Source organism: Trichomycterus rosablanca, chromosome 10 (genome assembly GCF_030014385.1).
Source record: "Trichomycterus rosablanca isolate fTriRos1 chromosome 10, fTriRos1.hap1, whole genome shotgun sequence".
Lineage (NCBI taxonomy): Eukaryota > Metazoa > Chordata > Actinopteri > Siluriformes > Trichomycteridae > Trichomycterus > Trichomycterus rosablanca.
This window is the reverse complement of record NC_085997.1, coordinates 15090314-15106613: the sequence shown is the minus strand read 5'-3', so window position 1 is coordinate 15106613 and position 16300 is coordinate 15090314. Positions and strand designations below refer to the sequence as shown.

At 37.5% G+C, this 16300-nt stretch overlaps 1 protein-coding gene across 1 annotated transcript; it reads left to right on the top strand.

Moving 5' to 3' along the window:
* The first annotated feature begins 703 nt into the window (after positions 1 to 703).
* Positions 704 to 5314, top strand: zfp36l2 (zinc finger protein 36, C3H type-like 2). Its single transcript, XM_063003631.1, has 2 exons — positions 704 to 915; positions 2665 to 5314. The coding sequence occupies exons 1-2, from the start codon at positions 865 to 867 to the stop codon at positions 3703 to 3705; spliced, it is 1092 nt and encodes a 363-aa protein (XP_062859701.1). The 5' UTR covers positions 704 to 864; the 3' UTR covers positions 3706 to 5314.
* The last annotated feature ends 10986 nt before the right edge of the window (positions 5315 to 16300 follow it).

Here is a 16300-nt window from a genome sequence, read left to right as displayed (position 1 = left end):
TGTAGTGGTCCTGACCATTGAAGTACAGGGTGAAAGCAGGCTAAAAAGGTATGTAGAGAAATAGATGGACTACAGTCAGTAATTGTAGAACAACAAAGTGCTTCTATATGGTAAGTGGAGCTGATAAAATAGACAGTGAGTGTAGAAACAAGGAGGTTTTTATTTTTATGGCTGATCGGTACTTGTTATGGCTGATCAACACTGTTTATAAGAATTCAGTAATATATTTTGTTTTAATATATATATATACTGTATATTGTAGTGTATTAGTATCCATATATAGTGTATTTGGTATCCAACCATTTTGCCAGTGTTGATCAAAGCCAAGGGTCAAACGCAATGCACCTAAACAATATGCTGGATAAAAGAACAGTAGGAATTTCACTTGCCATATCTAAAAAAACCAATAACAGGTCCAGTTTGGGATATTTCAGCTTCAACTCAACCATTTACAAGAATTAAATGGCGGCTATAAGAACACAGCATCATCATATATAAATAGGAGAACAAAGTCCGGGATCGTGTGTTGTAGTAAGCGTTTTTGAAGGAAGCTTATAGTTAAGAACTAAGAGGAGCTGTGTGAGTCAGTGAGAAGTTTCACAACTTCACTTAGTCCTCCCATGTACACCAAACTCCTCCTCTAGAACAACTGCAGGCATTTATACACATGTGCAAGCTCTCCAAAACTCGACACTCCCCACAGCCCGGGCTAACAGTGCACTGTAGTGATCAGAGCACCAAGCTCTGTCATCTACAACATTTACCTACACAAGAACATCCTCACTTCAGCCGTGGATATTTCACTGCACACAGGGATCCTACCCGGTCCTTCTTCTGCTTCTGAGCTGGAACTCGCTGAGGAAAATGTCGGCTTCAGTACTGTCTTCCATCTACGACTTGGACCTGTTGTACAGGGTGGGTGGTCAGTTAAGTTGCTTAAAAGTTGCTTTCACTCTACTAATGCTTAAACTTTGTAACTAAGTTAACGCTTGTAGATGTTTACTGATGTTTACTGATTCGAACACTTCACTGTGAGCACACCACCTGGACTAATGGTCTCAATGCTTAAATAATGTCTGTCTTTAATTGTTAAAAGGTCATGCTCGGATATTTTAACAACAGCAAAGGCTGGATACATTTTACATGTTTGAAAAGTCATTTTCTTCTAAAAACAATTATATAAAAAAATACTTTTGAAAGATCCATGATGTACAATGTGCTCAGAGTCATGGTCACCCTGCGAGAATGACCAATATTCAAATTGGCTTTATGACCTTTATGACACAGACCTTAGTTGGTCATTTGAATATTTTTGTTCCTTTAATTTCTGATGGGTCACATTTTTATTTACATGGTTTACACTGAATTGCTCACATATACACCAAAACAATACTTATATTTCACTTAAAACTTTCTGATAGGCAATATGCTTACTGAAGACTGTTTTTTAAACCATATTTTAGTACCAAAGGAACTATTTCCATTATCATTAACGTTGTGATTTATTTAGTCTGACTTGCTGTGTTAATGTCCAACTCTGCCCTACGCCCTTGACTGTGGGTACTCATTTCCTAAAAAAATCAGTGTGGTGGCATAAACTAGTTAATTAATCAGGAAAAAGACAGTTCTGGAAATGTAAGTGAGTTCATTATATAATTACCAGGTTTTTGTTATTTTCTTGTAAATGATTTGAAGAAGAAAGTCTACATATTTTCAAAGCTCTGGAATTGTATGTATCTGTAATTCTGTTAAAATAGCCTGACAAAACTGCTACCCCATTACAGACATTTCTTTTATTATCACCAGATAAGTTAAAATAAAGACCCATACTACTGATTGTGGTAGATTGGTAGTGTTATGAAGAATCCTTACATACTTCCATACTTTTCATCTTAAAGCCTCCATGCTGCTGTTTTCCTGTTTACTATTTTACTCAAACTTCCATCTAAGTGCTAGAAAATAAGCATGTTTTGAAACAATGTACATTAATATGAATTAAACTGACAGCTTAGGTCATGTCAGTATTTTCTGAAGTGATCCATACAATTTATAATTCTCATTGGACAGTGGCTTAAGTGAGTCAATAAAACTAGTGCATCCAACAGAAACTACATTTCTGTTTGCTATCACTTTCATAAGAACCCAAGTTTATTTGCACATATAGTTGTTTATGAGAAATTTAATCATGAATTGTTTATGGATGCTTTTGATTGTGCTGCTGTGGAGTTCGGTCAACACTTTAATTCTTTAAAGATGCTGGTCAGGTGGTTGATATTGGCTAGTTATTTTTTTTTCTCTTGTAAAATAATAAAAATAAATGTTATTAACCACTGACTGATTTCACATTATAGACTATTGGTAGTGTTACTTGGAATCTATACAGTGCCACAAAGTTACATGACATTATAGACGTTTTTATACCAAATGAATAATCTAAATTGTTGTATGTACATTTATGACCCAGCATTTTAAAGAACCCAAAATTAACTTATAAAAGTCTAAATTATAACTCAAAACTATAGACACACCCCCTTTTTCTCATTAAAATAACTTATGTAGTTTTCTCTGAATATGTATTTTATTTACTTTAACAAAATATATTACTGAATGTATTATAGACTGTGTGTTTTGCCATAGGGCTGATCACTTTTTTTTCTTCAACAGGAGAAAAGCCAAGGTTCAAATGCAATGCACCTAAACAACATGCTGGATAAAAGAACAGTAGGAATACCACTTGCCACATCTAATAAAAACAATAACAGGTCCAATTTGGGATATTTCCGCTCCAACTCTGCCATTCACATGGACTCACTCAGTGCCTATAAGGAGACATCACCATCATATATGAACAAGGAGAACAAATTCCGGGATCACGCATTTAGTGAGAATAGTGGTCAACAACTGCAGGACATGCTCCAACCCAAGCCTGGATCACAGATCAACTCCACCCGATACAAAACCGAACTCTGCAGACCCTTCGAGGAAAATGGTTCCTGCAAATACGGAGAGAAGTGCCAGTTTGCACACGGCTACCACGAACTGCGCAACCTTTCCCGCCACCCAAAATACAAGACTGAGCCATGCCGCACTTTCCACACCATCGGCTTCTGTCCATATGGGCCACGCTGCCACTTCATTCACAATGTAGATGAGCGCAGAGCTGCTCCAAATGCTCAGATCAGATTGACCGACAAGGAATCCAGTCCGTTTCTTACACATAAAGAGAGAGAAAGACCCAGGTTGCACCACAGCTTAAGCTTTTCTGGCTTCCCCAGCTCTCACAGTGCCATGATTGACAGCCCAACATCACGCACACCGCCACCACCCTCTACATGCCCTCTCACATATTTCGAAGATGCGCTTACACCGAGCGCACACTGCCTACGCGCCTTCACTTTCCCTGAGCAAGACCTAAAAAACTTCCTGGCCCCTTTAATCCCACAGGCCCAGGGCGGTTTTAACACCCAAGCTTCGTATGGGCCACCACCTTCACCTCCTTTTACAGTCCCAGTGCACAGTATGCTCTCTGAGTCCCCACCGGTATTCGACTCCCCTCCGAGTCCGCTTGACTCCCCCTCGGATCCAGAGAGCTTTGTTAGTGGCTCCCGCTGCTCGTCGGGTACGATCAGTGGATCTGAGTCACCCAATCTGGACTCAAACAGACGTTTACCCATCTTCAGCAGGCTTTCTATCTCAGATGATTAAATTATCACTATTATTATCATTGTTATTCACTATAAGCTTGAGATTTTCAAACAAACAAACAGTAAACAAGAAGGTGCCTTATATATATACATATACTGTATATTTTTCAATCAAGAGCCTGTTTTGTCCGAAAAACTACAGATGGGTGAAAAATTAAAGGTAAAACCAACACAAAGTTTTTTAGTGAGATGTTGTTATTTTGGATCCACTTCCAGGAGAACTATTTAAATACATTACACAGGTGTTGGGTCAGAATAACTATCTGAGTCCTTTACATATAACAGGACAAGTGGACCCCAATGTTTAGAGTAAATTGTCCCTCAAAGCATTTAAGTGCCACATATGCACATGTCAACAGCATGATTATTTATCTTTAGTCTGCAGATGGTTTTTGAAACGTTTAGCATATATTACACGTTACAAAGCATTGTACAATGCAAACGGTTCATTTACATCATGCAGTACTTCAGTCTGGAAGTGTTTGTAATCATTATTTAACCAGGTCTTTGCTTTAATTTATCAGTATCTGTAGTGAAGTCGGACAAAACTCTGGTGCCTGGTGTGAGTGATTCACAGCACCCCCTTGTGGGCAGATTAATTAAGTGCAGTTTTTGCCATTGTGCCACAGGTTGCTGATGGGGAATGTGCCATTGTTGTTTCATGCTATAAAATCTATTTAACTTATTTATTTTTGTCATGTGAAATATATGGCCTCCTTGGATCAAACGAGTCCATTTAGTATTTATCACCTCTAAAGCAATACATTTATATTCCTTTTAAATTATGATCTCCATTGTTAATCTGGAATCACATCTTTTTTTCTCTCACAATAATATATTTTGTTATATTGGGGGTATTTTGCTGTAAATACATAAATAATTTATAAATGTATGCTATTTATTTTATCGTTTTGTTTACTATGTGTCTTACGAAGCCTCATTTCTTTTTCGGGGTGGGGGGACAGGATCTCTGGGCATTTGATTTGTATAGGATGTAGAGACTTTACATAATGTATGAACTAGCCTTTCACAATTCAAATTATGTGTGTAAAGAATAGTGACAATACGGACAACCAAAAAAGTTAGCACATAGTTGCACTATTTCAGTCAAGTGCCAGAGAATGTAGCAGTCATTATCTTAATGTTCACTTTCTAAAATGTGCCTATGAATCTAAGTGATCTTGTAGATCAACTTAACTAAGGATTTTGCTTTAGTGCCTATGTCAAGCAAATTCAACTGAATGTAGCTTTTGTTTTGTTAGATTAAGATGACATTGATTTAGATTATTTAAGTGTTTTATTCAGTTGTAGTATGCATTACTTTGGAAATGTTTTAAATACACCATTCCTCGTAATATCAAGAATCCTGTTTGCCTTTATGTAAAATTTCTGAACTTGCTGGTCGGGAACATATTTTGAAAATCTGTGTCATAAATAGTTAAGGCTTAATGATCATGTGGACTACTTAGATTGGAGGTAAACATTTTGAATGTAAAGACAGGTCAGCTTGAGTTTAGGGATTGTGTATGCAACCTTGGCATGAGGCATACATTTGTATTTTGAAATACTTTAAATAGATATCTTAATAAAGATGCATTTTAAATAGAAAAGCTGAGTTGAGTCTTTTTTTAAGAAACAAAAGAGGTGTTTTAGTGTTGGGATAGAGTTCGTTTAAAACTCTGCTGAAAGGAGCTCTTTTTGGCAAAGAACTGTGAATGATTGACTATTGTCTGTTTTCCGTCTACCTACCCTCCCTCTCATCTTTCTTTGAAAAGAACAGCCTCACAAAGCCATTAGTATTGGTACACTTTCAAAAGCCTGAGAGAGCCATACTGGCCTGCGTTCAATGGCAAGCAGTAAAAAGTGTGAGTGTGTGTGTGTGTGTGTGTGTGTGAGTCTGAAAAGTTGAGGGCCCGGGGTACACTTTAAAATATGTGGTCAGTTCCTAAACTCTGCTTTAAATAGTGCAGGTAGCACCTTTCTAGTATTGCAGGGTTCACCCATTTATCTAAAGCAACATACAGTTGTGACCAAATACAAGCCAAACAAGTAAGGTTAGGGGTTTTGCTCAGGGGCCCAACACTGGGGCTTGGACCAGCATCCTTCTGATCAATAGTTTAGTACCTTATCCACCAACTTGCCCACAAAGAAAAAATAAGGATTTATAACTAAATCTTTCTGCAGAGCTAAATTTAGGTATTTATTGGCTGATTGAGAGCAAAGAACAAAGAAAATACATAAAGTGTTTTTTTTTTAGAGTAGCAAGATAATTCTGTCATGTCACAATTATTCATCCATGTAACTTGGCGCCCTTCATCGAGAAATTTGTACCCTTAAACCTGACGTGTGTGTGACTGCTGCTTTGGTCTGCTTTTTAAGTTATTATTTATTTATTTAATTTCAAATTAACAATGAACAGCCGTTCTGTTCAGTGTTTGACTTGAGCGGTGCGGTAAAACGTCATCAAAGTGCCCATATGAGACGAATTTGCATTTGTGTGGAATAACCATCAAATTCACTCTGAAAACATCTGCATGTATCTGTGTTTAGCTGGATTTTCCTCCTGTTTCACTTTTAAACTTGTGTTACAGCTCAGAGTGCTGGAAAAATGTAAGAATCAGCTTTTCCGAGAGAGTCTAAAATGCTTATCGTAAAAAAAAGAAAAGCTTAACTTGACTTAATGTATTAAAAGAACGATGCAGGAACACTAAACTTCTCTTAATTATTATGGCTCATAAGTTTTCTCCACTCATGAAATTCCTCGCTCATTGTTTTAATACAATAAGTCACATTAAGTTTTGTGCACCGTCACACTCCAAAGGAAATAATGGCACAGCCAGCGCAAAAGCTGTTGTGCTGCTTCTCATGTGAATGAGCATAAGCATAAGGAAAAGCATAAGGAAACAATAAAGAAGTAAAGGTAAAGTGCAAGTTTTATTGTATCTTTTATTGATTTCTAACTGTTTCTAACAATTGCATTTCAGTGTTTTTATATTATATTTGTGTTATTTGATTGTATAAGTATCAAAAACAACCCCATTCTTTTACATTAGCCTAAAATATATGCAGTTCCATGGGACCATGGAACATATTAACAGGTTTCCCATACATCCTTATGGGAAAAAATACCTTGAAACTCAACTCAATGCCACTCCAAAACCAACTAACATTGAGTTTAAGGTACTGCTGACCTTGATTACAACATGATTAAACCATTGGATACTCAATAACAATCATTCATTTTGCTTCAGCTTTCTTATGTTATGTAAACAATACCCAAACAAACCCTGTCATTTTATAGCATCAAAAGGGCAATGGGAATAAGAAGACCTTGACCATTCCTAGAGAAACTGTTTAGAGTAATGTCCTAAACAAATTATGTCAAATTATGCTATCAAAATGGCTTGTAAATAGTAATAAATATTCTTTATCTGTTTACTGAGACTTCTTGTTGTAGATTTTCATTCAGTTTTATACACATTACCATAATTACACATCTGTAATTGCAACTGTAAACTTTGGAGCAATTTAAAGAAGCCAATCTACTAATTGCTATGTTCTGTTTTGACTGACAGCTGTTTTGAGAATTCTTAGTTTGTAATGAAGTCTAACAAAGAATTGTTGCAACCAGAGCAGCTTTGTCAACCCAATTTAAAAAGCAAAACACACCTGAAATGGAAATGATAACAAAGTAAACTTAGATGCGACAACCTGTGAGTTAGCATACTTTTAAACAGAATTATACACATACACGTTTGCTAGTCATTCAGTCACATAGAATTAAAACAATTCCATTCATTTACTGGAATATTTTTGAAAGGTGGAAAGACAACATTTCTGTAGATGGTATCCGAGATAAAGTTCAAACCAAGGTCCCCAGTACCCTGAAGCTAAGACATGCCACATTACCCATTGATCAAAAGTTAAAAAAAAATGCCTCAATTATATAAAAATAAATGACAGCATATGTCTCTAGCTTTGTAAGGGTATGGCTGTTTCCTTTGTTTGGGGAAGGCATTTGTGCCTTTGTGCCAAACGAGGGCCAAATTTCATATTAATGAGCATAGTTAATTAATGCTTTTGGATGTCCAACAAGCGTATAGTGTTATTTGATTGCTGCTGTAACTGTGAATGTTGTGTCCTGGGGAGAATATGCAAAGGAGATTAGTTTCAAATTAGTCACTGAGAAAATTATGTTCTCAGAGTGCGCCTGGCACAGAGGAGAGCAATTAACAATGCAGCCAATGTATCAGCTAAGAAGTTTGCTCAAAGATAAAAAGGCTCAAAGATAAAAAGGTCTGCAAATATTTACATCATAAAAAGTTTAGGCAAAGCTGTTTAACCTTGTGCAATCTTTACAATTAAGCTTTTTCACCAGTGAGCATGCATAGATATGTTTGTGCAAATATTTGCATTAGCTTGTGTAACACTATGTTCAAATGTATAGCTAGGTGTTTGTGTGAGTGTGTGTGTGTAGAGAGAGTATATGTGGAAAACATGAATGTCAGTCCTAATGAACATGCACTTACAATAGCAGGAAACTTACTCTGTTCTCTGATTAGCAGCCCTTGGGAGCAGACCTCTTCCTCATTTTCAAGATTTTCCATGAACAAGTAATTGAACCTAAGGACCTTGTTTATAGCACTGCTTAAAAGAGATGTAAAATCAGAAAAAAAAACACTTTTATAGTGTGATTAAGAAGATTGATTTTTTGTATTAATTTAAAGCAGGTTTAGCAGCACCTGTAGATGGACAATACGGGTCCCAGGTTACCATGGTGTCTGCTGTTAGAACCACTACACTAGGGCAAATGGGCAATCAGAAACCTTTTAGGACAGGAGTGTCAAACAAATTTTCACCAAGGGCCACATCTGCATTATGGTGGCCCTCAAAGGACCGATTGTAACGTATCCTGCTGTGATTGCAGTCTGCTTTTTAATTCTTGGACAATTTGTTGTTTTTCTTGGAGGCTAAATTCTGTGTTTTGTGTCAAAATGGCAAATTTATACTGTTTATTTACAATGTATATCTACATTTATATTTTTACTTATTTACCACAGACACAGCCTCATAACACAAGAGACGTACCAGTTTCTCTTCTTGAAGCACAAACTTGTATTCACTTTCCCATTCTCTTCCTTCTGCTTCAATTTTCTCTTCTTGTACATTTTGGGATTATTTGTAAATATTTCTTAACATCACTTGTTGGAAAACTACGGAGCCCCTTAGGGGTCACTAAGGAAAAAAAATATGTGAAGACAAAATCCGTACCCTCAGTTTAGTAAACCGTACCCTCGGTTTAGTAAACCGTACGCACGGATTGTCTGCGCTACAAGTTTTATTGTGCGCCCACACCCCGTTTTAAGGTAATACAGTTGCGAAGCATTGAAGAGAATAAAGCATCTTTTTACAGCTGGGGTGATGGGATAGCAAACTTATTAAAAAGTCAAATCAAAATCTTATCAAATGCCACCCCACAATCATAAATAACACGAGTACTCAGCTTGTGATTTGAGAGTATTTTACCTTAGGAATTTAGAATAATAGGATTGCAAACTAACGTAAAGTGAAATGTACAGTATAAATGTCTGAGACTCATAAAGTCAGTAAGTAGAAGTATTCTTTAAGAGTCTGATGGGGTGATTTGATAATAATTTGATTTGCATTTTACTTTACGTTGGTTTGCAATCCTATTATTCTAAATTCCTAGGGTAAAATAGTCTCAAAATCACAAGATAAGTACTAGTGTTATTTATTTATTTATTTATTTATTTATTTATTGTTTATTTATTGTTATTGATTTGACTTTTTAATAAGTTTGCTATCCCATCACCCCAGATTACTACAGTAAAGATGTCTGAAATTTATTCCATTAATAAAAGAGTTAATGCTCTTAAAGAAAAAAGTGGAGTGCTCTGATAATAATTTGATTTGCTTATTTTAGACCTTTCAAATTGGTCTGTAACAATTCCACTTGTTTTAATGGAATTTTAAAATTTTACATTTGAATAATTTTACCATGGTATGTCTTTTGTTGCCTCTATATATATATATATATATATATATATATATATATATATATATATATATATATATATATATATATATACAGTATATATATAGTTGCGAAGCATTGAAGAGGATAAAGCATCTTTTTGCAGCTTAATATACTATATATTAGATATAATAACACACACACACTCACACACACACACATATACTGTATATATATATATATACAGTATATATATATATATATATATATATATATATATATATATATATATATATATATATATATATATATATATATATACAGTGTATCACAAAAGTGAGTACACCCCTCACATTTCTGCAGATATTTAAGTATATCTTTTCATGGGACAACACTGACAAAATGACACTTTGACACAATGAAAAGTAGTCTGTGTGCAGCTTATATAACAGTGTAAATTTATTCTTCCCTCAAAATAACTCAATATACAGCCATTAATGTCTAAACCACCAGCAACAAAAGTGAGTACACCCCTAAGAGACTACACCCCTAAATGTCCAAATTGAGCACTGCTAGTCATTTTCCCTCCAAAATGTCATGTGACTCGTTAGTGTTACTAGGTCTCAGGTGTGCATAGGGAGCAGGCGTGTTCAATTTAGTAGTACAGCTCTCACACTCTCTCATACTGGTCACTGAAAGTTCCAACATGGCACCTCATGGCAAAGAACTCCCTGAGGATCTTAAAAGACGAATTGTTGCGCTACATGAAGATGGCCGAGGCTACAAGAAGATTGCCAACACCCTGAAACTGAGCTGCAGCACAGTGGCCAAGATCATCCAGCGTTTTAAAAGAGCAGGGTCCACTCAGAACAGACCTCGCGTTGGTCGTCCAAAGAAGCTGAGTGCACATGCTCAGCGTCACATCCAACTGCTGTCTTTGAAAGATAGGCGCAGGAGTGCTGTCAGCATTGCTGCAGAGATTGAAAAGGTGGGGGGTCAGCCTGTCAGTGCTCAGACCATACGCCGCACACTACATCAAATTGGTCTGCATGGCTGTCACCCCAGAAGGAAGCCTCTTCTGAAGTCTCTACACAAGAAAGCCCGCAAACAGTTTGCTGAAGACATGTCAACAAAGGACATGGATTACTGGAACCATGTCCTATGGTCTGATGAGACCAAGATTAATTTGTTTGGTTCAGATGGTCTCAAGCATGTGTGGCGGCAATCAGGTGAGGAGTACAAAGATAAGTGTGTCATGCCTACAGTCAAGCATGGTGGTGGGAATGCCATGGTCTGGGGCTGCATGAGTGCAGCAGGTGTTGGGGAGTTAAATTTCATTGAGGGACACATGAACTCCAATATGTACTGTGAAATACTGAAGCAGAGCATGATCCCCTCCCTTCCGGAAACTGGGTCGCAGGGCAGTGTTCCAGCATGATAATGACCCCAAACACACCTCTAAGACGACCACTGCTTTATTGAAGAGGCTGAGGGTAAAGGTGATGGACTGGCCAAGCATGTCTCCAGACCTAAACCCAATAGAACATCTTTGGGGCATCCTCAAGCGGAAGGTGGAGGAGCGCAAAGTCTCGAATATCCGCCAGCTCCGTGATGTCGTCATGGAGGAGTGGAAAAGCATTCCAGTGGCAACCTGTGAAGCTCTGGTAAACTCCATGCCCAGGAGAGTTAAGGCAGTTCTGGGAAATAATGGTGGCCACACAAAATATTGACACTTTAGGAACTTTCACTAAGGGGTGTACTCACTTTTGTTGCCGGTGGTTTAGACATTAATGGCTGTATATTGAGTTATTTTGAGGGAAGAATATATTTACACTGTTATATAAGCTGCACACAGACTACTTTTCATTGTGTCAAAGTGTCATTTTGTCAGTGTTGTCCCATGAAAAGATATACTTAAATATCTGCAGAAATGTGAGGGGTGTACTCACTTTTGTGATACACTGTATATATATAGAGGCAACAAAAGACATACCATGGTAAAATTATTCAAATGTAAAATTTTAAAATTCCATTAAAACAAGTGGAATTGTTACAGACCAATTTGAAAGGTCTAAAATAAGCAAATCAAATTATTATCAGAGCACTCCACTTTTTTCTTTAAGAGCATTAACTCTTTTATTAATGGAATACATTTTAGACATCTTTACTGTAGTAATCTGGGGTGATGGGATAGCAAGCTTATTAAAAAGTCAAATCAATAACAATAAATAAACAATAAATAAATAAATAAATAAATAACACTAGTACTCATCTTGTGATTTTGAGACTATTTTACCCTAGGAATTTAGAATAATAGGATTGCAAACCAACGTAAAGTAAAATGCAAATCAAATTATTATCAAATCACCCCATCAGACTCTTAAAGAATACTTCTACTTACTGACTTTATGAATCTCAGACATTTATACTGTACATTTCACTTTACGTTGGTTTGCAATCCTATTATTCAAAATTCCTAAGGTAAAATACTCTCAAATCACAAGCTAAGTACTCGTGTTATTTATGATTGTGGGGTGGCATTTGATAAGATTTTGATTTGACTTTTTAATAAGTTTGCTATCCCATCACCCCAGCTGTAAAAAGATGCTTTATTCTCTTCAATGCTTCGCAACTGTATTACCGTAAAACGGGGTGTGGGCGCACAATAAAACTTGTAGCGCAGACAATCCGTGCGTACGGTTTACTAAACCGAGGGTACGGTTTACTAAACCGAGGGTACGGTTTACTAAACCGAGGGTACGGATTACTAAACCGAGCGTACGGTTTACTAAACCGAGGGTACGGATTACTAAACCGAGGGTACGGTTTACTAAACCGAGGGTACGGATTACGCTCTTCATATATATTTTTTTCCTTAGTGACCCCTAAGGGGCTCCGTAGAAAACCACCTCAGTGAAACGCTGATGTGGAAATACTGCCATCTAGTGGCAGGATGTGGTAACTTTGCAGGTCACAAAATCAGCATGCATTGTGGGAGATGCAGTTTATGTATGATTTTACAGTGTAATTTAAGACGATCATACATCTTTTAAGCTCTCGCGGGCCACATATAATGACGTGGCGGCCCGAATTTGGCCCGCAGGCCTTGAGTTTGACACGTGTTTTAGGAGAATCTGTTTCTCTAGGCATATGGCTGCTATGTTTTATCAATTGACTTTATGACTATTTGTCAATAATGGCTAAAACTAAAGGATCAGATTACATCAGTTGATGTTCATTGACTATACAGAGATCAGGTAGATAAGTAGATTACTTCACCACTTATCATAGTTTTATTGTTAGAAATGTTAAAATTTAAACTGCACGAGTAACAGTAAGTGGACACCTGACCATGACCTTGCTGGACGTCCAATTCCAAATCTGTGAGCATTAATATGGAGCCTCTAACTCTGTTGCGATAATCACACTCTCTTAAATGCAAGATTTGGGGGAAATATTCAGTCAAAAGTACATTCTTTTTTTTTTTTTTTTTTTCTTCTCCGAATTTTCTCCCCAATTTTTCTCCCAATTTTTAGCGCTTCCAATCTGTCTTCCGCTGCTAACAGGCACACCAGACCTGCATCCAAGGAGAGCACGCCGCTGCCCCACGCCTTCTTTACACGTGTACAGCCCTCCTCTTCTCGTCCGTGCATTCTGCACGGGCGTCTCTTCTGCAAATCAGGGTCCTTACACAGCGCATGAAGACCCACCCACCCACATATAGTCCGGTCCCCCACCCTGCAGGCACTGCCAATTATGCCCGCCAGATGGCGCCCAGCCGACCGGTGGCAACACCGAGCCTCGAACCGGGAGGTTCAGAAACTCGGTGCTGGTGCGTCAGCGGAATATCCCGCTGCGCCACCTGGGCGCCAAAAGTACATTCTTAAGGCTGGAGAATGATGTGATACAAGAATAGAGCCTTGCTCAACATGTTGCCAAAAGTTGGAAGCTTAAATTTATTTTATAGACTTAATTTTATACACCTACGTATTGGCAATAAATGAGGCTAAAACACCTAGAGTACACATAGTGTCCACATAGCTTTTGGCCATATAGCGTACCAATACACCATGAGTCCTTTAAAAACACTTCTTCTGTGCTTCATTGAGTCCTATAAAACGCTGGGATATTTACTGCAAATGCCAAAACAGTCTTGAAAAACTGTGGGAAGGCTAGGGAGTGTATGGGAGAGTTTATAAGAAATTTCACTTGGGTGCGGCTGTGCTTTTAATAAACGGCCAGCGCTGACATTTTCAGGAACAGGATGGCTGCACCGCAGGATACAGGGCCATGCTCCAGTTTGGCTCAGGCTTATCTTTAGACGTGGTGCACCTGTAGTGAACAAGCATGCTAACTGAGTCTTTCCTGTTTTGTTGACAAAAGTGTGCATATGGTGTGATCAGCAGTGCCTCGCTGCACGAGAAAAGGACGTTCCACCCTCCTCCTTTTTCCTCTAGTGTTTAAGTCTAAACAACTCAGAGTGAGGATTTCCTTACTTTGGAAAAGCACTGTGGGTTATAACTAATGCAAGCTGCTTTTGCGACAGCTATATTATCTATGTTTTATCTGAGAGCAATCAGTGTAAAAACAATAAAGAGCAACGTAAAAGGTTACAAGTGCATACTTTATTCTTATAGACATATAGATAAAGAACATCATAAAGATAAAAGCACGAGCACTACTCTGTGAACAGTCAAACAATGAGTTAACAGCTAACAGGGACATAAAGTTAATGTGTAAAGAGTAATACAATTTAACCTATGGAAGTTTGCTGCATTCAGAGTTGTGCAGGTCTTATTACTGTATGTCATGATGCTAATAACATTTTATGACAGATTCTACAATGGCATGTGTTCTATATTCCAGATTGTACAACCCAAAATCAGAAAAACTTGGGTCAGTATAAAAAAAAACCCACACAGTTTCATACATTTACTTTGACTTTAAAGATATTTCACGTTGATGTTATTTTACATACATTTCTGCATTTCAGGAGTGAAACACATTTTAAAAAACTTGGGACAGTAATGTTTTACCCACTTTGGTTACATTCATGACATGACAGGTAGTTGCTCATTACACAAGATTTATCAGTTCACAAGTTTAATATCAAACACAATCATGGACAATTTTGTATCTCCGATTCATCTCACTTGCACATCTTTGTACTGTGGGAGGAAACCAGAGCTCCTGGAGGAAACCCATGCAGACACAGGGAGAACCTGGACTGCCCAGGGGATCTAATCCAAGACTTTCTTGCTGTGAGGCAACAGTGCTACCCACTGAGCCAGCGTGCCGCCCACTTAACTGTAATTTAGCATTTCACCATAACAGAAGACACTGATGCCATCACTAGCTAGTCTAATAACTGCTTTACTCTGATGCCTCCATCCTACTTTGTTCTTTTTCATCACGTGCTCTGCTTTGACAAATTTCCTCTCCTGCAGGTACAGAGCTGTTGCAGTAGCTATCATTTAGTCATCCATGGCTTACAACAATCAGCGTGAACAGGGCAGAATTTTAACCGTTCATTAGAGATGTAGTGTGCCATACTCATCCTTTCCTCATCTGTGAAGCATGCTGGAGGGAGCATTATGGAAATTTTTACCTTAACTTATGATTGTCAGGTTCAACCAGTAATTAAATGCCAAGGTTCAAATACTTTTCATCCTGGATCCTAAATTTTTCATTATTGTGTTTAATAAAGACATGGATGTACAGTTATTTTTAGGATCAGACCATAAACTTAGAAATATCTAAAATAAGTGCAGAAACTAAAGCCATGTGAAAAGAGGTAACCAAGTTTATTTTACAACTGTACATAAACACAATGGAATTAGACAGAAACATAAACAGTTAAGCACAGTGAATCTTCTATGTCACAAGCAGAACAATGAACTGAAAGGCCACTTTAAGAGCAACACGCTTAGTTAGATCTAAACAGAGGGAAATGAGAGGTCCCAACTGGGATTTGATTGAACTACTATAGTATTGAACAATAGAACAGCCTGTTTACTCTAACTTGGTGTTTTTAGCCTGCAGATGTGATGACTCAATCGACTTGGTTTGAGTGAAATATACCGAGCTGGTTGAATAGAGAAACACATTCCCATGGCCAAGAGATAATTAACTTAATTAACATTTTTTCATACTCTCTAAGGGATGTCTGGTTTCTAAATGCTAAATAGGTGAAACACAAACACACACAGACACACACACACACACACACATGTATATATGTAGAACTCACAGGGCTAGTCGTGCTTAGAGCCCATACTGACGTCAGTGTGAAGCCTATACGAAACTGACCTTGAGCTCAGGGCTGATCAGAGAGAATAACTGCTCTGTTTCACCTGACTGGCAATGAGACATTCACATCCAATCATTAACTTCTCCCTCATATAGGCCACAGAAAGAACTGTTTGAGCCCAAGGTTTGCACACAAAACATAAGAGAACCGTGCCAACTTTTGTGTCTGTTACTAGTGGATGTTTTTTTATTATTATTTTTATTATTTCTTTGCATTATGCTAATGTAGTGATGCATATTATGGGTTCAGATATTAAAACTGAAAAATGTTAAATAACTGCATAAATTTAAC

Coding starts and splice junctions, on each gene's coding strand:
- zfp36l2 (XM_063003631.1), top strand. CDS start 865: ATGTCGGCTTCAGTACTGTCTTCCATCTACGACTTGGACCTGTTGTAC. Junction 916..2,664: donor ACTTGGACCTGTTGTACAGG/GTGGGTGGTCAG, acceptor TTTCTTCAACAG/GAGAAAAGCCAAGGTTCAAA.